This window comes from Cannabis sativa, chromosome 2 (assembly GCF_029168945.1).
Source record: "Cannabis sativa cultivar Pink pepper isolate KNU-18-1 chromosome 2, ASM2916894v1, whole genome shotgun sequence".
Taxonomy (NCBI): Eukaryota; Viridiplantae; Streptophyta; class Magnoliopsida; order Rosales; family Cannabaceae; genus Cannabis; species Cannabis sativa.
In genome coordinates this window covers 2,297,332-2,320,074 of record NC_083602.1, presented here as the reverse complement: position 1 = coordinate 2,320,074, position 22,743 = coordinate 2,297,332, and the positions used below count along the sequence as shown (strand labels likewise).

General features: G+C 28.8%; 4 protein-coding genes across 4 annotated transcripts; 3 read left to right on the top strand and 1 right to left on the bottom strand.

Annotated features, from left to right (window-relative positions):
* The first annotated feature begins 2,435 nt into the window (after nt 1-2,435).
* LOC115721038 (uncharacterized) lies at nt 2,436-5,823 on the top strand. Its single transcript, XM_030650270.2, has 7 exons — nt 2,436-2,587; nt 3,055-3,157; nt 3,292-3,368; nt 4,114-4,223; nt 4,326-4,431; nt 4,845-4,906; nt 5,429-5,823. Exons 1-7 carry the CDS (start codon nt 2,539-2,541, stop codon nt 5,525-5,527), a joined length of 606 nt encoding a protein of 201 aa, XP_030506130.2. The 5' UTR covers nt 2,436-2,538; the 3' UTR covers nt 5,528-5,823.
* Nucleotides 5,824-6,485: 662 nt separating this feature from the next.
* On the top strand, nt 6,486-11,606 carry LOC115710921 (uncharacterized). The gene is made up of 11 exons (XM_061109049.1): nt 6,486-7,067; nt 8,222-9,118; nt 9,221-9,634; nt 9,729-9,815; nt 9,928-10,023; nt 10,110-10,187; nt 10,309-10,536; nt 10,645-10,877; nt 10,975-11,098; nt 11,191-11,489; nt 11,576-11,606. Exons 1-11 carry the CDS (start codon nt 6,777-6,779, stop codon nt 11,604-11,606), a joined length of 2,778 nt encoding a protein of 925 aa, XP_060965032.1. The 5' UTR covers nt 6,486-6,776.
* Nucleotides 11,607-11,810: 204 nt separating this feature from the next.
* Nucleotides 11,811-16,050, bottom strand: LOC133034637 (uncharacterized). Its single transcript, XM_061109847.1, has 5 exons — nt 15,756-16,050; nt 14,621-15,663; nt 14,176-14,531; nt 13,740-14,089; nt 11,811-13,632 (listed from the first exon to the last, which is right to left on the bottom strand). Exons 2-4 carry the CDS (start codon nt 15,657-15,659, stop codon nt 14,051-14,053), a joined length of 1,434 nt encoding a protein of 477 aa, XP_060965830.1. The 5' UTR covers nt 15,660-15,663; nt 15,756-16,050; the 3' UTR covers nt 11,811-13,632; nt 13,740-14,050.
* A 3,099-nt stretch (nt 16,051-19,149) lies between these two features.
* On the top strand, nt 19,150-20,930 carry LOC115718659 (UPF0481 protein At3g47200). Its single transcript, XM_061109846.1, has one exon. The coding sequence runs from the start codon at nt 19,274-19,276 to the stop codon at nt 20,756-20,758; it is 1,485 nt and encodes a 494-aa protein (XP_060965829.1). The 5' UTR covers nt 19,150-19,273; the 3' UTR covers nt 20,759-20,930.
* The last annotated feature ends 1,813 nt before the right edge of the window (nt 20,931-22,743 follow it).

Below are 22,743 nucleotides of genomic sequence, written 5' to 3'. Positions count from 1 at the left end.
TTGACTCAAAACATGTTCGTGTTAGTAGCAAGATTATCAATGCCAAAGTTCATATTTGAAAGGTTCTCAAATTTTGTTTATTAATGGTGTTAGGAAAATGTTATTAATAGGTTTTTAATTTTTTGGAAACGCTCAATTATAGTCGTTATGCTGCCGAAATTTTGGTAGAATTAGGATAATATTTGATTTTAGTTTCTCTTAAACTTGGTTGTTAGGATTTTATCGGAAGTGACTTTATCGGAAGTCAAGTACATAATTTTTGGTATAAGGTATGTTTTCCTTAACTTACTTTTATAAGAATATTTTTTATATATATTTAGATAATCCTTAAATACTTAGAGTAATTTTCGAATAATATTAATACATATGATAGATATTGTTCAGTGTTAAGGATAGATAATCCTTAAAATTATAAATAAAATAATAATATACTAGAAAAATACAAACCCATATTATAAAATTTAAATGTATAAAAATATTAAATTACATTAAAATTAAAATATTACACATTATTTTATTATTCAATATACTAATTATTATACAAAACATAACTTAAAAAATTATAAAAATAATAATAATATACTAGAAAAATACAACCCATATTATAAAATTTAAATGTATAAAAATATTAAAGTAATAAAAATTAAAATATTACACATTATTTTATTATTCAATAAACTAATTATTATACAAAACATAACTTAAAAAATTATAAAAATAATAATAATATACTAGAAAAATACAAACCCACATTATAAAATTTAAATGTATAAAAATATTAAATTACATTAAAATTAAAATATTACACATTATTTTATTATTCAATATACTAATTATTATACAAAACATAACTTAAAAAATTATAAAAATAATAATAATATACTAGAAAAATACAAACCCATATTATAAAATTTAAATGTATAAAAATATTAAATTACATAAAAATTAAAATATTACACATTATTTTATTATTCAATAAATTAATTATTATACAAAACATAACTTAAAAAATTATAAAAATAATAATAATATACTAGAAAAATACAAACCCATGTTATAAAATTTAAATGTATAAAAATATTAAATTACATTAAAATTAAAATATTACACATTATTTTATTATTCAATATACTAATTATTATATAAAACATAACTTAAAAAATTATAAAAATGATACTAAAATACTAGAATACAAACACATATTATAAAATATAAAATATTAATAAAAAAATACCTAATATACAAACACTTAGAGCAATGTAAATTTGTATTTATTTAACTTTTTAATTTAATTTTATTTATGCTTTAATTTAATTTAATTAATAATACAAAAATAAATTTAGATTTTTAATAAATGTAAAAAAAATATATATATTAATTAAAGCTGAAAAAAATTTTTAGGAAACCCCTATGGAGTCGGTTATATAAACCCTTTAGCGTCGCCCTGATCAGCGTCGGTAGCGAATTTTGCGAAAACCGACGCTGAAAGGGCTTAAAAACTGCCTCTAAAGGGGGTTTTTGTAGTAGTGTAAGTACAAAAAAATTGGCCATTTGTGAACATTTTTAAGTATTAAATAAAAATGTGACATTATGATTTTTTGCGTTTAATTAATGCTTGTAAATAAAATTAATATTTTTATAAAATATTAATATGGGTGTTACAATCTCTTTTCTATTATTTAATAATAAAAGATGTTAAAATATAACATGAAGGAATAAAATAGAGAAATTCACACGTATGTAAAAATTTGAGGTAGAATAAATTAAAATTTCTTGAGTAAACTCATTAGGAGAAATCTGATATGACTAAAAATAAAAAAAAAAATTATAATGAAGTGATATTATGGTGATATATTTTGAAGGATAGTTAAAATATTACTGGCGAAGAGTGCTCTAAGGGGGCCATGGCCACTCCTAAAATTTTGGAGAACAAAATTTTTTATAGTAATTTTATATTAAAATTTTTATTTTTTAAAAAAATATTATGTGTTACTTTGGTCTCCCCCAATTTGTTTTTATTTTTTGGTCCTTGATCTTAATTAGCTTCTGCTTATGAATATACCAATAATTAATTATATATTATTGTACATTAATTTATATATATTTGTTTGGTGTGAATTAGTTTCATATCGTTGACAATCTTAATATATATAATAACATAATTATTTACTTCAAATATAATTAAAAATATTATAGTGGACTTTTTTCACGTAATACGTTATAGCTAGGCTTGAGGTGGACGTTTCATAAGGATGACTTCCTTAATTTCACATGCAATCTTATTATTAATCTAATTGATGCTATAAGGAAATTTCTTATTTGTAATTATTTAAATAGTTCCTTCGTTCACATATAATTAATCTATTATTATATTATTATGACAAATAATAATTAATCATCCTAGCTATATATTAATTAATTAGCTAAGTTGATTATCCAAAACTAGACGTCTATAAATACCATTTATATACAAAGATGTTTAATTATTATTAGAGAGAAGAGATCGATCATAATATTCGAATAATTATCAAAAGAGAGATGGCAATACAGATGAACAGCTTCGTTGGAACACTCACAATATCATCTTGTAAGTAAAGTACTCTCATCTCTATTTTTGTCTACATATATATGTTAAACATTTTTATAAAAGACCATTATGATTGATGAGCCTTCAAATAATGTAATAATTTCTCTTATTATTAGAAACTTATTTGCTCATGATTTTGCTTTCGAAAGTTTCTGTCGATCAAGTTTTGAAGAATTAATATATGTAAATATATATACTCACAGCTAGGATTACAAATATTCATATGTTTATATAGCTATAATTTTCTATAATAAATATATAAATTAAAATTACAGCCAGAATTAGCTAGCAACTAGGTTTGGTCCCGGTATAGGCAGGCTAAGTCTCTGTGTAGAAGTTATTTAGCCCATGACCAATTTTTTTTTCCTTTTTTTGAAAATACACATTAATTTTTTATTGATTTTAAAAAAAAAAAATTAAATAAGAGTCCAAAAATAATTTTTTTCGTATGGCCCACTAAAATTCAGGCTCAGCCCTGCTAATCACTCCGGGAAATGGTACTAATTTCTACGGAAGGAAGCTTCAAACAACTCATTTTCACAAAGGAAGTCCTCTACAACATTACATGAGGTATTACATACTATAATTATAATTATTTACATACAAATTTAATTAATATATATATGTATATAATTATAGCATAATTTCGATATATACTAAAACTATATTTAGTTTATATATATTAATTATCTTTGTGGTGGCAGAAGTGAGAAGATGATTGCTATAACGGCAAGGAGCAGGAATATTTCCCCTTACTTTACATTTCCAAAATTTAGTAATGGTTCGTACAATATTAAATCTATTCCAAATTATTAATTAATATATTTCTATATTATTATAAAATAATATTTATAAATTTGTTATATATCATGATTATAATATGAATAAAGTTTTAATTGTATACAAGTAGTTATATCGTATGAGTAAACACCTTATATCATAATGATTAATGGCTACATGATTTAAATTATATATTATATTACTCTTTATTGTACAAAATATTATAGTTTGTAGTATTTTCAAAAACTACTAAAAAAATATGTATAATTTTAAAGAGGAAATATTTTTTGGGACCCTTAGACTGGGTGGGCCTTAAGTGTGGGCATTAAGTGTGGGCCTAACCCGCTTAGCGCATACTCAACCCTAAAAATTTTGAGAAAATTACACTCTATACCCTTTTTATATTGTCCTCTTTTATTTTTACCTTTTTTTTAAAGTCTATTATTTTTACCTCTTTTTTTAAACATTGTATTAATTTTGCCTATGTCACTTCAAGATACTCTCCATGTGACTCTCTTAATTATGTCAGGGTATTTTAAGTACAATACATATAAAGAGAGGTATGTTTCAATTAAATATAAAATTAGAGGTAAATTTGATTAATTGATTAATAAAAGTAGTATTTTTCGACTTACTCCAAGAATTTTACTAAATACATATACATATAATTTGTATTTTTTGAGAAAATATATACATGATTTGTATGTATCTACTATTTATAATTAATTGAATTAAAAATTTTACAGGTCATATTCAGTTGTATGATAAATATAGTGAGCTTCAGGAGTATGGAACTTTGCTGTACAAAAGTTTAGATACTGGTTATGGTCATGAATTCCCAAAAAACAATCAGAGGGTAATTATAATTATAATTATAATTAATACTACTGTCTTTAATGATCTATTATATATATATATACACAATAATATTGAAATATTGAAGATATATTTTTATTAGGTTGTTGTGATATGTACAATCTATAATGAGAAGCAAGAGGTGAAAGGAATAGAAGATGAGAAAATTACACTTGTTATGGGAGACAAAACTAATGAGCTTGGTAAAGGTAATTATTAATTAATTCATTTTTCACATATTAATAATTTTATCCCATTAATCAATTTCAGTAATAAATTTGAATTTTATATATACTTCAATTACTTATCATCACGAGAGATATGATTATTAGAAAAAAAAAATATAAAGTAATTATTTGAAAATTATTAGGATATATAATTAACTATAATTAGGATCATAACATAAATTAAATTAAGAAGTTGACAATTGTTCTAGCTTTACATGTGTAGCTAATGTAAAATTAAATTGGTCAAATGTGTACTCCACACAATCACAACAATAGTTTCTAATATGTAATTTTTTTAATCTGTAAATATTGTTTAATTATATATATATATATATATATATATTTATATAAATTTATAGCAAAGTGATTAATATCAACATTTTCATGACATGCAGGGTTTGACAAAGCCCTACGACAAATGAGAGTAAATGGACGAGCAATATTTATCATTCATAAGGCTAGTAATTAATTATTAATTCTCATCTAATATTTTCTTGAAATTTTTACACAATTTTAAATAAATATATATCATTTTTTACAATTTTTATTCTTTTTAATTATGATTTTACAAATCCTTATTAAAATAGCAAAAATATAATAATGTAAAAAGAACGGTCTGTATTTTTTCCAAAAAAAAAAAAAAGCATACTTTAAATTAATCTGTAAAAATATTTAAAAATTTATAGAACTGTATTTTTATAATTTTCTTACTTAAATATAAAATATTCCTTTTTTTTTCTCCTTTCCCTTCTTTGTGATTAATTTTACTTTCTTAATTTATGTATAAAGAAGAAAAATAACTTTTTTTGCTAGATAAACATGGCTTAATAATAATAACAATCCTTTTTTTGACAAATATTAATCCAAATTTTAAATGAAAATATAGTTTCATAAAAAATAAAATTATGCTTATAAGAATTTGTGATTAACATATTTTTGTTATTAATTATGTGATTAATATTGTGTGTTATTTGATCAGAATCTTTGGCCAAGTGGAAGAAGAATGCCCAAGACCAGCTTTGGCAGTAGCCAGAAGTACATAGTTTGTGATGTAACATTACTTAAAATTTTGGGATAATAATAATAATAATAATTAAAGTATTTATAATTCCAGAAAAATAAAATTAGAGTATTTATTAAATATAGAATTAGAGTCATAATATTGACTCTAATTGAACCAAGTAATTAATTAAGAGCATGTGTGTGTGAGCTGTTGTTGGAATCTAATTAATTAGCTGGTGTTTGAGATCAGGGGATTTGCAATTTGCATAACAGTTGTTAATTGTTAAACTCATGAAAATGTTCTAATAAAATAATATGTACTCACCACTACCTTTTTTCTTTTTTTGAGAATAGTACTGTATATTATTCTTCTTGGTATTATATTGTTATTGTTAACAGAAGTAGATTCACATTAAAATGAGGAGCGGTTGCTATGTAAAAATATTTAGAGGAAATTACATGATACTCACTTTATTTTACTTGTTTTAATTTTTACCTTTATTTTTATATCTTTTAAGATATTACCTACTTTTATAGATGATGTTTCCATTAGTCCCCTTAAATTAATCTAAAGGGATAAGTTAAGGAATACCTTTTTTTTATATCCATTAATCAAAAATACCTTCATATTTTATTTCATTAAAATCTACCCACTTTTATGAGTGAGTTGTCTATTATATCCTTACTCTCCACTTAAGTGTAGCACATGATTTACATTTATTTAAGAGGTATAATAAGGACATCATCTATAAAAGTGGGTATATCTCAAAAAATATGAAAATGAAGGTAAAAATTAAAACAAATAAAGTAAAGTGGGTATACAATACAATTTCCTCTAATATCTAAATTATACGCTAGACTTAAGTAGATCGTAAGGGTATATTGGGCAATCCATTCAAAAAATAGGTATATTTTAAAAAGATATAATATGATGGTATTTTTGATTAATAGATACAAAAAAGTGGTATTTTTCAACTTATTCCCATAAATTATGGTGTGCATTTTTCCGCAAATAAATTTTTTACGTGGGGAGACTATTTTTGAAATTAAATACTGTATATACCGAATATATTTATATTTGGTAAAAAGTAACGATTTTTTTTGAATTTTTTTTTACACGTGTACACGGTTACTGTTTTTTAGGGGTAGTTGAGTGTTAAACACGATTCCACGTTCTTTTTGCACTGTCAAACCATTTCTCACTCAATCACTTCCATTTCTCTTTTCATTTCATCTTCCATTATCTTATTTTCCCTCATTTTATCATAGTGTAAGGGTTTCTCTCTGCTAGGGTTTGGCATTTCGTTTCATAGTTAAAACATTCAATGGTGCGTACTAGGGGTTCAATGTCTCCATCACCGGAGGTGTCTGGTTCGAAGAAGAAGGTTGAAAAAGCAGAGGAGGTTTCGAAAAACATGGTTGGTTCTGGTTCGAAGGTCGTTGAGTCTGATAAGGAGAAGAAGAACAAGAATCTCTCCATTTCGAAGAGGAGTGGTGTTTCTGAAGCTACCTCTGACGATCGGCGCTCTAAGAAATTGAAGAGTGTTGTTGAAGATGAGGATGATTTTGATTCAGAATGTGATGAAGCACCTATTGTGTTGCCAAAAAAATTGAAGGTTAGTATATTGTTTCTATATTCTGATTTTGATTCTTGTTAATGTGGATGCACATTTATATGGTAGTTGTTTTTTTTGTATACAGAGTTGTTTAGTATACTAAGTTGTTCACATTTTGTTTGTGTGTTGTTTAGAGATCTATGTGTAGCCTTTTAAGTGAATATTTTATATGTTAGTATAGTTTCTTGGTTTTTTTAGTAGTTTTTTTGTTTACCGAGTTCTATAATTTACTGAGTAGTTTATTTTTTTGGTATTTTGTATTGTTATTCAAATGTTACTTTTACTGTACAGTTTCTTAATGTATGGTATATTTAGTTTCTTTGTTTTTAATGTGTTTATGATTTAGTAGTCTTCCTTTCTATTTACTTGTGTTTTACTTAGTTTTTATTTTGTGCACACCAACTGTTTGGGAATTTGTTTCTGAGTAGTTTACTGAGTAGTTTATTTTTTAGGTATTTTTTTTTGTTATTCACATGTTATAGTTCACTGTACAGTTTCTTAATGAATGTATATATATTTAGTTCTTAGATTTTTTAGTGTATTTTTTTGGTCTTTAATGTGTTTGTGATTAATTTATGATTTAGTAGTTTTTTTGCTTTATTTTTTGTTGTTATACTATTTAGTATACTGGTTTGTTGCTCTTTGTTGATGTTATGGTGAATTTTTGCTAGTGGATTTATCTAGGATTAGGTATTTTTGATTTGATTAAGGTCATATTTCTTTGTAGAAAGTTTAGTCAATTAATTGTTTTGTATATCTTTCTTTAGAAAAGGATTTTGTTCTACTGAGTTTAATGCATGAAGAAATGAACAAATATAAACCAAGTGTTCAATAATATAATTAATGTTGTCATAATATTATATGTTTATGTGTATGTTTGTGTTTATATGCTTTTAGAATTAAAATTCAAGAGAAAATGAAGAGAATAGATTAGTAGGATTAAAATTCTTCATCTATGATTTTTAGGATCCCATAAAACTATTTCTTTAGGATCCCATAGTAATTTTGGTTTACTTATTAGTTTCTTTTTAAATGATAGGTTAGCTGTATTACTAATGTATTACTTTTTATATTTAAATTCATTATTTCAGTATATAATTTACTTGTTAGTTTCTTTTTAAATGTTTCATGTTTGTTTTTAAATTTTCTTACAGGTTTGGGATTTTTACTTGAAACCAGAGGATAGATTTTGTGGAAAAATCATATACTGGTTTGATGTGGGTGTTATTGCAGAAATCAAGGGTAGATTGAATGCTAAGCAACTTACTATGTTTCAAGAATCCTGTTTTGGGCATTTTCTAGATCTTGAGGAGTGCAACATGCAATCTCAGGTTATACACACTGCTTTGTGTAGGGAGGTTCATCAGGCAAATGTCAAGGAAATTTGGTTTGATTTTGGTAATTCTAGGACTCGTTTTGGGTTAGGTGAATTTGCTATTATTAGTGGATTGTTGTGTAAGGGTGACAGTAGTATGGAAAAATATATAGGAAGGGGAGATACTTTTGTGGACAAGTATTTTAGTGACATGACTGTTAACTATGCTGCCATTAAACAACGATTCTTGAATAGTATCTTCAAAGATGATGTGTTTGCTTTTAGAATGGCTGTGCTTTATTTTGTTACGAATTTCTTGCTTAGTAAGCCTGGTCGCAAGAAAGTAAGTAGTGGGTTACTTCATTTAATTGGTTCTGGTGAGTTTAACAGTTTTCCATGGGGTAAGGTTGCGTATGATACTACTTTGTATAGCTTGAGGACTGTTTTGAAGGAAAAAAACAAGAAGAAAGTTGTTGATGAGACGAAGGGTACAGTTGCTTCGAAGGCAAAAGGGAAGAACATTAAGGGTAAAGAAAAGGATTACAATAGTAAGACGTACAAGTTGTGTGGTTTCCCTTTTGCGTTTCAGGTTTGGCTCTATGAGGTTATTCCTCTTTTTAAGAAGCAAGGTTTATGTACATATGATGCTTCTCCAGATTATAGGATGTGTAGGTGGAGTAGTGTGGGCAATCCTTTCTCAGGTGAAGTGGAGAAGAAAATATATATGTCAACTAAGGTATGTTTTTGTGATATGTTATTTTATTATTTTTGTGTTGTGTTTTGTTTTTTTTGTTGGTTATGTTACTAATTTTGTTATTTTTATTTTATTTTGTTACAGTTTTCTGTTACCCGCATGTTTCCTTCAGCTGAGGAAAATCAAAAGTTAGATATTGCTGGGTTTGAGTTTTCTTATGGGTCAGAATCTGATGATGATTTTGAGGATGTGAGACAGCCAAGAGTAGATGTTGGCAAGACTGGTAGCTCTGGAGTTGAGAAAAAAGCTACTATAAGTCTTGCTGTGTTGGATGAGCTTAAAGATTCGGTGTTGGGGCTTGTAGTTAGGCAAGTTGGATTGGAGTGTGTTTTGAAAGAATTTCGTAAGGAAGTTGATGAAAAATTTGCATTACTTGAGGAAAATTTGAAGGGTTACATTGATCGTAAAGTTGGAGAGGATTTAACTTTTTATTTTGATACGAAGTTTTCAGAATTGAAAGATTTGATTAAAGATAGTATTGAGAATGTTGTACCACAGGTGATGTTTTTTGGTTTCTTTTATGATTGATATTGTTTATTTTTAGTTTTATTTGTTAATATGCAATGGTTTTTATGTGATTTTGTTTTTGTAGAGTAATGAGGATGAAGATGAGGATGACGGTGGTGGTGGTGGCAATGATAGTCCCCGTAACCTAGATGACATTAGTGATGATGTTGAGGTACTATTTAGTAGTTCTAAGATTCTTTTTTCAGTTTTTTAGTTGTTTGAGGTACTATTCTGTGTTATAAGTTTTGTTTTCATGTGTTTGTATGGTATTTTTTTTATTGTAGCCTACTGTTAAGGGGGATGGTGAGGATGCTGGTGAAGATGCTGCTGATGTGAAGGATGGTGAAGATTGTGTTGGTGGTGACGGTGATGTTTATAAGGTCTGTTTTTTTTATTATTATTATTCAATATTCTATGTTATAATTTTTGCTACTTAATTGTTTCTTTTTCTGTTTATATTGTGCAGGAAATTAAAAATATTTCCGAGATGTCTGTGAAAGAAGTTGATAGTCAAGATTTTGCTGGTTTATGTTCTTTGGAAAAGGTTAAATTTTGTTTATTAATTTTTTTTATAGAACAGTTTTGTGTAATTATTGTATTTTTTTTATCATATTAAGTTGTTAACTAATTTGTTTGTTGTTTTTTTTTTTTGTTTTTGTTGTTAGGATATGCCAAATTTTGACATATTGGGTTCGTTATTAGGACAAAATGAGACTGTTGCAATGGTAGAGGATGAAGTTTTGGGTTCTGATGGTGGTAATGTAGGTGGAGTTGAGGGAGTTGCTGAGAAAGTTAGTGCGGGTACCGATGATGGTTTTTCAGAATCTGTGATGGCTGTTATAAATCAGAAAGTGGATGATGTGTGTCATGCATATGAAGTGAAGAAGATTATGGTATGATTTTGTGTTTTGATTTTTTTTTTTTTTGTTACTGTTGCAATGGCTGTTCTTTAAATATTATTGTTGTTTAATTTAAATGTTACTGTTTGGTTTCTTTTTTAGGACAAGATTAAGGTTTGTGAATCTCCCAAATCAAAGAGGGCTCATAAGCCTAGCGTGGTTTTACAGAGTCCTTACAGAAATGATTTTGGGTCTTCTGGTAGTAATGAAAAGATGAAGAAAAAGAATGTTAAAGGTCAATATGCGTTTAATTCTGGGTTGTTTGATCCTCCGCACGAACTTCAACAGAAGGCATTTGATGAGTGGTTCTGTGTTGGGTTCAAGGATGAGAATAAGTATGTTTTATTTGTTTTTATTATGTTTTTTGGTTTTTTTTTTTTTTACATTTTTGCATATTTGATATTAAGTATATTGGTTGGTTGCTTTTTTTAGGAAGAAGAAGTTTGTTCAAGGGAAGAATCTTTTTAGTCCTGCTTTAGATTTCTGCATTGATAGTGTTCAGGACAAGTGGTGGTTTTATGATCTTTTGACCCCTGGGAGGTGCCTTAGTGACTCGGTGAGTATCATATGTAGTATTTTTTTTAATTTTAGTTATGTGGTTTGTAGTTATCTTTTATTTACTCAGATTCTAATCTCTTTTTTCTACAGCATATGGATGTAATATTTTATTACTTGCGAAAGAAGTTGAAGTATGATCCTAATGTTGCAGTGTCTGCAACAACCACAGATTATCATTTCTGTTTTAAGGTGGTTGAATTGTATGATAAGTTTGTCAAGTACGGAAACAAGATTGATGTCGTGCTCAAGAGTAACATTGTTACTGAATACATGAGTGGGTATTACATGTATGCTAACAAAGATTGGCTACGTGTTGATTATGTGTTGATTTACATGCATATTAAGGATGAAAAGCATTGGATTTTGATCATTTTTGATATTAGGGCTAGGTGTCTCAATGTTTATAATTCCTTAGGGTCTAGACATGAGTTGGACAGGAAAACAAAATTTACTGGTTATGTCAAGCCTTTTGCAGTGGTGTTGCCTATATGTTTGTCATTCATTGACTATTACAGTAGGAGGATGGATATTGACACAAGCCAAGGATTTTTTAAAGGGAAAAAGGAGGAGGACATGCTTGATGTCTTTGTTGTTACTAAGTTACCTCAACAAGTAGACAAGTATGTTTAAATGTGTTTATATTGTTATGATTTTTGTTGTTTTTTTAGTATTCAGTCTAATGTTTGTTTTTTTGCTTGTTTTGTTTGTAGTGATTGTGGCTTGTTCGTGGCTAAGTATGCTGATTTCTTTATTCATGGATGTATTGAGAAACTTCCAAATCCTCTAGATGTGGGGTTTTTTAGGAGGAAGCTCGCTGTTGAGTTGTATGTTCATGCCAAGAAGAAACTGTTGAATGATTATGATTCTGAGTCTGAGTTTCCTGGGAGGATTCCAAAAGCTTGATTGGATTGAAGGGGTTTTGAATCTGCACTAGGATGAAACTTTTTGGTGTACTAAAGTTGGAGTTTCAACTGGAATGAAACTTTTTGGTGAACTATTTTGAGTCAAAGTAACTTGTTTTGTTACTTTTGTTTTTAGAATTGTAATTAAGCTCCAATTTTTTAGTACATTTGTTTGTTAGTATTAGTGAATGGTGTATCTGGACAGTAGGGTTTATATGTAGTATTTAGCTAGGTGTTAATCTGTTTGTTGTTGGTAACACTGATGTGAAGGGACCGTTTAGTATCTTTTTTTGGAAATATGCAAGTATATAAGTAGTTAAAATTGTTGTTTGGAATGTTATGTTTTAATGGAAGTATTCAAGTTTATAAAGTTGGAAAGAAAGTGTGTTTTGTAGTTTTAAGCTAATGTTTGTAGCTTAATTTTCATAAAACCAACAATGTTTTTTTTTTGCAGAGTAATTATTTATATTTTTTTTGGTTGAATGAGGGTTTTAATACAAATCAATAATCAAGGTATAGAGTAGTTAGAATGATTCATTTAGTGAAAAAATTAGTTATTTTGTTTCTAATTTTTTTTTTATAAACGTTCAGGTTGTAAAAGAGGATTTTTTTAACTTGGGGTTCTACAATGGTAGTCGCTTGCAACATATTTGAATTAGAGGTACACTTTAATCATTTTTTAATAATGGATAATGTATATTTTTTTATATTTTTTTTGTGTGTATATTTTGATGGTATCTTGTCACTGCAAAATACCAGTAATAACAATATGTAACCAGCTCTTTTATATATCTAACCTATAGTTTTCTTTAATTAACATCACCAGATAACAAGCCAATGGTAATATATAATATACTTTGAGTATAAATGAATTGTCCAACCTTAATTTTTTGCCTAAATTATAAAAATATATGAATATATAATTAAGCAGCGTGTTAGTTTTTATATTAGTGATCAATCATATTAAATACTAAAAACCAAATGTAGAATTTAAAAATGAATTTAACTATTCTTAAAAGCAGTGTTCACAGATGACAAGTTTTTTTATTCTTATAGTATTTTGAAAAATGTAGGGAAACATTGGAAAGTAAAGCTACTTAGCAGTTTCTCAATTTGAAAGTATTGTTTTTATTTTTATAGTATTTGTATAAATGGAAGAATAATAGGTGGGCTATTCAATGTCTCTTTTTCTCTTTCTCTTTGGCTCGACCGCATCATTTTTGCAAGTCCTTCGGTTGTGTCCTTTTTGTAAGCATCTTGCACATTTATTCTGTGTTGCTTTGTCTAGTGCAGTTTTATACCTTTGTTTCTTTGGCCTTCCTGCTGGTCTCTTGTATATTGGTGGCAATACTTGAAGTTGTTTGATGTTATCAGGCAAGTCCCATGTCTTTGGGTCACCTATTGGTAACACAGAACCTTCATATGTTGCAAGAAATGCTTCTTTTGTGTAGTAGTATGAGCAATACTCATAGCATTTCATGTGTCTTTTTGATATTACAGCCATTGCGTGAGAACACGGCATTTCATCATACTGAAATCGTTGACACGTGCATGTTCTGTTTTGGATATCCACAATATAGGAGTTTTGCAATTCTTTTACTGTGTATATGACAAGATTGGATGTTTGCACCTGTGAAATGTAAAAGAGGTAACCATTAGTATAACTGTTTTTTTTATTACTTTGTGTGAAGTAACAGAATGCGAATAAGTAGCATATAAGTGAAGTTTTAAGGTTACCTTTAGTTTCTTACTGCGTTCCAGTTTATCCTTTAGTATCTTTTCTGGTACTTTTGCTAATGTTGTGAATGTGGACAAAGCTCTATTTTTGTTTTCCCATGACCATTTTTGAACCAAGCAACGTAGACATTCGAGCAGTGTTCCAATCGGTAGCTCTCTGATTTCTTTCAATGCTGAGTTCACAGACTCGGCGATGTTGGAGGTTAATGTTGAGTAGCGTTTATTTGGGCTGTAAAGCCTTGTCCATTTTTCTAGGCCAACTTCATTTGTCAGGTAAGGACGAATTCTACTATCAATGTTGTCTAAGTCCCTCATGGAATCGTCGAAGTCAGTTTGATTGTATGCTTTTGCTTTTACGGTAGAATGCATCTCTTAGATCATCTCCTCCTTTTCTGAATCTTGTTTTTATATTTTGGAACAAATGGAAGCAACATACCCCATGCATCAAGTTAGGGAATACTGATTTCATTGCTTTTGCTATACTTTCGTGTCTGTCAGAAATTATGCATTGGTCTTCACGCTCCCCATATGATTCTTTGAGCTTTTCCATGAAGTATTGCCATGATGCATCATTTTCAGAATCAACTACTGAAAAAGCTAGTGGGAATATGTGTCTGTCAGCATCTTGTGCACTAGCAATTATCAATGTTCCTCCATATGCATTCTTAAGGAAAGTTGCATCAACCACAATTAGAGGTGTGCAGTGTTTCCAGCCTTCTATTGAGACTCCTAATGCAAAGAATAGGTACTTAAAATGCCCATTGTCATGTTGGACTAAGTCTGTTATTGTTCCTGCAATATTATGAGAGAGTGTTGTCACATTAGAGCTACTGATTAGTTGCTATAAGATTAAGTGTAGTTTAAGACCAAAGAAGTTATACCTGGATTGCATTTTTTTATCATGTGCAGAATCCCTGGAATTTCATTGTATGAATCATGTGGGCAGCCTATTACTTTTTCTGAAGCCTTCTCTTTTGCTCTCCAAGCTTTTTGGTAAGAAATTGAGACACTATAGTCTTCTGCTACATCATCAACAATCTCATTTGGCCTGTAGTTTCTTTTTGGATTACTAATTTTTTTTTTGATGCAGTCAGCTATTATGTTACTTGTTGCTTGGGGGTGATCGTCATGGATGCGTTCTATTGAGCATGTATGATCTTCCACAAGTTTTCTGACTTTGAAGAGATTTGTTTTTCCATGTTTTGTTGCCAAGAAGTACCATTTACAATTTTTATCAACACACACTAAGCTGTAGTCCTTTGTTGATGATCTTTTTACCCTGTGCTGTTCATTCTTTTTGATTGCATATAGGCTCATGGCAAGCTTTACTGTTTCCTTGTCTTGGAAAATTTGCCCAACTCTTATTATGTCAATCCTTGGATCTTTGATGATGTTTGTTTTGTTTTCCCAGCTTGAGTTGGTAGCTTCTATAGTTCTTTCTGTGATGTAATTAGCTACTGAGAGTGCATAATCTGTCCATGTAGGAATTGGATCAATATCTTGTATATATGGTTCTTCATTTTCATAGGCTGCAGAGGTTATGTCAAAGCAAGTAATTTCTTGATGTAATAGTTGGTTGACAGTATCCAATGACTGTGTATATACAGTATCCAATGACTGTGTATAGTTAATGAATAGTGGAAAGGCAGCCTCATTGTCATTTTTTTTCCTGATATGCTCATAAATTCTGCAAGAATTATCGTCCTTGATCCTCATTGGTGGTATACCTTCTTGTATTTGAAATTGTATATCAAGAACAGTGGTGATGTTGTTTAATTCCAAAGTATGACAGATTAGTGTTCTCAGTTCTTGGTATGAGAAACCTTTTGGTATCAATATTCCTGTTACTTGATAATCCGTGTATAAGCATCTATCTACAAATTTTCCATTGTAGTATAGTACCAACAGTAAATGTTCCATGATTCTGTTATAGAACAGAGTAGTAGTTTTAGATAGAAGTAATTAATAGTTTTATGAATTATATGTTTAGTTTCTTATAAAATATGAAAAACTTACTGGTTTTTGAGACTTTTTCTGTGTAAATCAGATTGTAGGAGCTGTGATCATGTTGCTTTTTTCTCTTCGAGTAGCATTGACTGAATCTGACATTTGCGAGTAGGTTCGAGTAGCTTGGAGTAGCTTCGAGTAGTTTTTGGATCTCATAGTCGAACTGTTTGATCGAAGGTTCAATGATGACTGAATTTTGATGACGAAAGATTCGAGTAGCTTCAATGTTGAGTTATCTCGGCACCTTCGATTAGCAACTGTACAGTTATGTTTTGATTTTTGTTGATCGAAGCTTTTGTCAAGCTTTAATGGTGTTTTGTTTTTTGCAGGTTCGAAAGTTGCAGAGCTCCAATGGTGTTTTGAATTTTCGAAGGTTTCTTTTTGATTTTTTTTTTGTTTTCAAATGCTTTTATACGGTTTGGCGATACGCACGGATTGATCCATTTTTTATGGTTCGGTAGGAATTTTTTTCCTAAATTTCGGTAGGGATATACGTATATATGGTATTTTTGTTTTTTTCGGTAAGTGTAAGATTAAAATGTTAATTTGGTATATTAGTAAAAATTGCCCTAAATTTTAAGCCTTTGAAGATAAAATGTGCACTTTTTCATCATTTTAATTGTTTTCATTCACTGCAAAAACCGTTCCATGGGTGGAGCGTACTGGGCCCTAGCCCAAAGACCCCATCCTGGCCCAAGAATTTTCTAAAAAGGCTCCAAATATATTTTTCAAAATACAATTTTTAAATTGAGATTATTTCACAAATACACAAAAATAGCAATTAAATTAAAAAAAAAATACAGTTTTACAGTATTTTAATTTGATTTTATTTACAAGAAATACAGTTTTTTTATGTTATACTCTTATTAATTTATTGTTGAGTTTTTATTATATGTATGTTATTTTTTATTGTTGTTTTGATATTATTTTCATGTTACTTTTATGTAGTTTTTTTGTTATTTTCGTATTGTTTTCATAAAAAACTGTAAAAATATATAAAAAAAAAATCTTTAAACGTAAAAATGTAATTTTTTTACCAAAAAAAATAGTGTCTCATGTAATTATCCTTTTTAAATTTTTGTTGTCACCATATATTAAAGGGTAAATTGCGGCATAAATACCTAATGTTTCAGATTTTATACACTTAAATACCTAATGTTTATTTTTGGAGTTAAAAATACTTAATGTTACAATTCTCTTACACCGTTACTACCACTTTTGTTAAATCATAAATATGGACACGTGAAGGGTTCAGATGCATTACATTTATTATTTTATTTTATTTTAAAACTTAATATTCTTAATATCAGAAACTAAATGCTACTTTTTTTTAAAAAAAAAAAAAAACTTGTTCTCATTAACAATTTTCACATGATATTGACACTTCAATTCGATAATCATGTTCCATATATTACACTGGTTCACTCAGCTATGGTAATTTAGTATTGCATCTCTCTTATTTTTTTTAAAAAAAAACAAGTAATATTTAGTTTTTTATATTAAGAATATTAAATTTTAAAATAAAATAAATAAATGTAATGTATTTGGGCCCTCCACGTGTCCATATTTATGAGTTGATAACGGAAATGGTAGTAACGATGTAAGAGAATTGTAACATTAGGTATTTTTGCCACCAAAAATAAACATTAAGTATTTAACTGTATAAAATCGAAAACATTAGGTATTTATACCATAATTTATCCTATATTAAAATCATAAATTATTCTTTTATTTTAAAAAGATAATTTGTTATTTTCTAAAATTGCTATTAAGAGAAAAACGTAACTATTTTTCAAATTACCATATTTTAAATTTTTACCCTCTCTCGCGTTGCATGAAGGCCCTTTGCAATGCTAATAGGCTTCAAAATTGAAAGAGATGTGAAAATCATTGGTCGAATGGAATGCCTCTTGCCTTGGTGTTGCAACCTAAATAAACTACATCAAAACCACCAAATACTAAGGTTATGAAGTGAACAACCCAAGGATCCTCCAACCCATCTTTTATGAATGTGTTCCACTCATCATATTTGACAACAACATGTTAATTAATGAAGAAAATTTCTAAGTAATTAAAGTGCCTTGCCTTAGAAAGTAATAGACATCACTGATATTCAATAACAATGCTATTCAAAAAAAAAAAAAAAACCCTAAAAATTAGAAACATACTCTTGACTCCACTAATAGTCTAATAGTCATAGTCCACATCAATAAACATCTACTTGAAGAGGAGGAGAGTGAATCCTAAGAGCATCATTATTGGTATTGCTATTGAGATTGTTAGTTAAAATAGTGAGACCAAAAATACAATTAAAAAAAATAATACATTTCACTAAACAGACAAGAAATTTTCAAATTTATTTTCTTTATTTATTAGTTAGTTTAATTGAAGAAAAAAATGATAAAAAAAAGTTTAAGTGGGGTCAATGCCAACTTGGCTCAAGCATGGATGACACACCATTAACTAATGAAAAAGAAAAAGAAAGAATATAATTATATAAAGTAGGGAATCACATTCATGACAACTTACCTAATTTTCTAGTTTTATTAAAGAAGATACTAGGAATGCTGCTCTTAACTTCAAAATTTTCATATTATTCTTTATTAATGACCATGACTAGTGTTTATGTCGTAGTTGACCTCACAAGACTCAAATTCTACCCATATCCATAACCAATTAATTATTGAGTATTGTTATTGCATACCAATGATATCCCGTACCTTTTATAAGAGTAATGTTTTACGATTGGCTAGCGATATTACTTAAAAAGTATTTTTTTTAAAAGAGATATGTTAAAGGGTACCAGTGGTGCCTAATACCCTCCTATATGTCAATATCGCTATTGGTCCAATTAAGTATCGGGTCCGATATAATTTAATATAGGGTAAATACCATTTTAGACCCTGTGTTTTGCAAAAGTTACAGATTGAACCCTGTGTTTTGTTAAATGACAAAATGGACCCTGTATTTTCTAAAATAGTAAAAATAGGACCCTGAGCTTAATTTTTGACAACTTTTTTTTTAATACAACCAACTTGAAGACAATGCTTAATACGAACAGATACAATAAATGTAAACAGTTTTGTCATAGCACTTTTAGATCGGATTATAATTAAACTTTATTTTGACAAAAAATCAATTCAGGGTCCTATATGTACTATTTTAGAAATTACAGAGTCTATTTTGTCATTTAACAAAATACAGGGTCCAATTGGTAACTTTTGTAAAACAGATGGTCCAAAATGGTATTTACCTTTTAATATAACAGTTTTTAAGGAGTATCGCTAGCCAATCACAAAACGACATGTCGAGAATATATTAGGCACTACTGGAACCTAATAGCAATGCTCTTTTTTAATTAATTATGACACCGAAAAGAATACTAAATGTAGCCATTTTCTTAATTAGTATCCTCTGTATTTATTTATTATTAGAAAAATGAAACACAGATCCATAAACCATAGTAACTCATTCTCTTATGTTGTTTGTTTTCCCAGAAAATTTTCTCAGCCATTGTTTTGAATGTAATGGAGGAAGAGAAGAAGAATGAGTGTGTGATAATTGAGATTCCAGAAGATCTTAAAAACTGGTCAGATTGCGTTATCTACAGAGTTCCCAGAAAGCTCCGCAAGGTAAATGAATCATCTTTCACTCCTCAACTACTTTCAATTGGACCTTTTCACCATGGCAGAAATGAGCTTAAAGGAATGGAACCCCACAAGGAAAAATACCTTGAAGATTTCTGTAAACGCACTGACAAGACCAAACAAGATCTGGTCAACTTCGTTTCACATCATTCAACTGAAATCTTAGCTTCTTATGCAGGTACTGTTGAGCTCACTCACCAAGTGTTTGATCAAATGATTCTTAGAGACTCTTGCTTTATATTAGAGTTGTTATGCCTTTTTTCTGATAAGGGTTGTCAGTATCATGATCAAGATGATTACTTGTTGAAAACCCCTTGGCTTAGGAATGTTGTACAGTTGGATTTGGTTATTTTTGAGAATCAGATTCCTTTCTCTTTTTTAAACAAGTTTTATGCCTTTGCCAAACCTAGACATGAGCACACAGTTGGAAGTTTACGACTTAAGAGCTATTGTTGTCCTGACTCAGAAGAATGTTATTGTATTAACTCTTGTATTCATTTCATCAAAGGGGTTTTATCATTTAAGTCTTCTTGTTGTGTGTGCTCTAAGAAAAGTCCTGAAGATCATATCAGTAGTAGTAGTAGGAGTAGTAGTAGCAGTGATGATAGTACATTGTTGGACATTGCCTATAATTTCTTCATAAATTTCTCTTCTGTGCATGTGAAGGGAAAAAACGATGGGATAAAAGAAATTAAACATTTTACTGATTTGGTAAGGCAGTTTTGGCTTTCCAAGGAGTTCAGAAGAGAAGAAAGGCGCGGTTGTCCCTTCCGAGAACATGAAAAGTACCTCTACAGCGCGACGAAGCTGAACAAAGCCGGGGTTAAATTTGCTCCCTCGGCGAACAAACAAGCTAAGTTTGTCGAGTTTAATACTATAGAGAAACCATTGTTTAACTTCATACCATTTTTGCATTCTCTGAAAGTTGAGCTTCCTACATTCGAGATACAAGGCAACACAGAGACCCTTATGCGAAATGTCATCGCTTTGGAGCAATGTGTCTATCCAGACAAGGCTTACATCTGCAACTATGTTGCTTTGATGAGTCAACTTGTTGACACTGCTGAGGACATTGAGTTTCTGGTTGAGAAGAGGATCATTAAGAACATGCTTGGCAGTAACAAGGAGGTGGCTGAGTTAGTTAACAAACTTACCTATAAAATCACCGAATCGAATTTCGTTTATGCTAATAAATGCAGGCAGCTTAACAGGTTCTATGAGACTAGGTTTAACATTGTGAGGGCAACACTCAAAAGGGTCTACTTTAATGATCTTTGGACAGGAAGTTCCACTGTGCTTGGAATTTGTATTCTCATGTTTTCAGTCTCTTCAACTATTAAGACTCTGTTTTTCTCAAAGGACTAGTTTAGTAGTAGGATGGTAAAATTAACCTGTAGATTCATTTGTTCCTCTTGTTTTTTAACAATGAAAAATGAGGAAAGAATATATATCTTCTCTAACTATTATTTTAGCTACACACCTAAACCTCTTGTATATATAGGTTATTACATCTTATAGTTTACATCATATATTAATATATGTAGAGTTGTCAATAATTTAGGAAATTCTCTTTTCCTCAGTTTTTATTCTTGCTCCCTCTCCCATCCCTTTTTATTGGGGCTCATATAGCTAATAAGAAATATATCAATTATAAATATAGGGATAAAATTTTGTTCCATTATTGTACTTTCACGGATTGTAATCTGTGATGTACGGCAATCGTCAGATGAGGGAGTTATTTGATCTGACAGCTGAGATTGATTTACCGGTAATTAAGGTTAAAAAGTAGAAACGTACTCTGACACTCATTTAATGTACCCTGAGACCCATTTAATGTACCACGAAATACATTCCGTGAAAGTACATCACGGGACAAAATCATATCCCTATAAATATATAGTTAATTTTTTCTTTTCAAAAGAAAAAAACCTTAGGAATCTAGACTAAGAAGGCAAAAAAAAAAAGTTTTCATTCACCATCATCTACTTTAAATCATGAAGTACACAAAATGGTCTCTATTCTCTCCCACATAGGAGCAGAATCTTTTGAGGCCAAGTGACATCCTTATAAATAAGCTCCCATAGCATAAGCATTCTTAAGATTAAATTAAATTGCATACTAAATTGCATACCTTGCCTTTTGTACAAAGAAAATTATCATTCCATTTGGACACATAGCAAAACCAGAAAAATGAGTATCTTGCAAAGTCTATATAAAACATTGGTGAGAGTAATATGATGTAAAGGAAGTCAGTTGTTAGTTGAGCAGTTAGTTAGCGGATTACTTAGTTAAGAGTTTGTTAAAGAGTCATTTCCAAGCTCGAATTTGATTTGGTCCACCTCCTGGTTTTGGCCCAACCACAAGAAGAACTCAATCAAACTCAATGATCATAATTTTATGTTTTGGAAACTACAAAATCTTGTAATTCTTGTAGCTATTCAAGTAATAGATTGCAAAAATATATTTAAAATGTAGCACCATCACCACAGTTTCTAAGTGATGTTGTTGTTGAATTTTTTTATGCAAGTGTACGTATTGATTGTAAGTAATTACACGAGTGAAGTCGAACCCACAGAAATTGTAATTAAATATTATAAAATTAAATTTTTATTTCTATTTGGCAATAACAAATTTTTATAGAAAAATTTAAGACTAAAAGTAATAAAAGCATAAAATAAATAATCTAGAATGAAAATTGACAATGATTAGAGTTAGGGTTATTGATTTCAATTGTATCTATCTTATATGTCATAATATAATTTAATTTTTATTTACCAATTTCTATAGAATAGTAGGTTTACTCAAATAATTTATAGTCAGCTAAAATATATAAATCTCAATTACATGTAATTTTTTTTACTCTCGTGATAAATCTCAAGTAATCTTTTTTATTTTTTTATTTTAATTTTTTTAATATAATTATTTACGCAAACTAATAAAATTGTGTCACGTGTACACTATGTCTATGTGTACAATCCACCATGGCAGTTAACAGTCAAATTTGGATGGAAGTTGTAAAGTGCCAACAATATCGTAGTTTTGGACGTTTTACCGCCCAAATTTAGGTTTTGAGGATTAATTGCAAGTAAAATGAAACTATTGGGAGTTTTGTTGCCATTTATACTAAATATATTTAAGTGAAATTTTGGTACAAAACCATGCTTAAAAGAAAATTTGAAAACCAACTTATTAAAATCTATATAATCTAGGAGCTTACATGATAAATAAATCTAATTAATATATTTAAAAAAAGCTTTCTAACTTTTTATTTGATTAAATATTGTTTTGAAGAATTAATTACATATTATATTGACTTTAATATTTACACTTTTTTTTTTTTGGTAAATACT

Excerpts from the sequence above, each read along its gene's own strand:
- LOC115718659 (XM_061109846.1), top strand. The coding sequence starts at position 19,274 with ATGGAGGAAGAGAAGAAGAATGAGTGTGTGATAATTGAGATTCCAGAA.
- LOC115710921 (XM_061109049.1), top strand. The coding sequence starts at position 6,777 with ATGGTGCGTACTAGGGGTTCAATGTCTCCATCACCGGAGGTGTCTGGT. Across the intron at positions 10,024-10,109 it reads GTGACGGTGATGTTTATAAG|GAAATTAAAAATATTTCCGA; the intron begins GTCTGTTTTTTT and ends TATATTGTGCAG. Across the intron at positions 10,878-10,974 it reads GGGTTCAAGGATGAGAATAA|GAAGAAGAAGTTTGTTCAAG; the intron begins GTATGTTTTATT and ends TGCTTTTTTTAG.
- LOC133034637 (XM_061109847.1), bottom strand. The coding sequence starts at position 15,659 with ATGGAACATTTACTGTTGGTACTATACTACAATGGAAAATTTGTAGAT. Across the intron at positions 14,532-14,620 it reads GATAAAAAAATGCAATCCAG|GAACAATAACAGACTTAGTC; the intron begins GTATAACTTCTT and ends ATAATATTGCAG. Across the intron at positions 14,090-14,175 it reads TCCCTAACTTGATGCATGGG|CAAAAGCATACAATCAAACT; the intron begins GTATGTTGCTTC and ends CTACCGTAAAAG.
- LOC115721038 (XM_030650270.2), top strand. The coding sequence starts at position 2,539 with ATGGCAATACAGATGAACAGCTTCGTTGGAACACTCACAATATCATCT. Across the intron at positions 3,158-3,291 it reads CCTCTACAACATTACATGAG|AAGTGAGAAGATGATTGCTA; the intron begins GTATTACATACT and ends TTGTGGTGGCAG. Across the intron at positions 3,369-4,113 it reads ATTTCCAAAATTTAGTAATG|GTCATATTCAGTTGTATGAT; the intron begins GTTCGTACAATA and ends AAAATTTTACAG.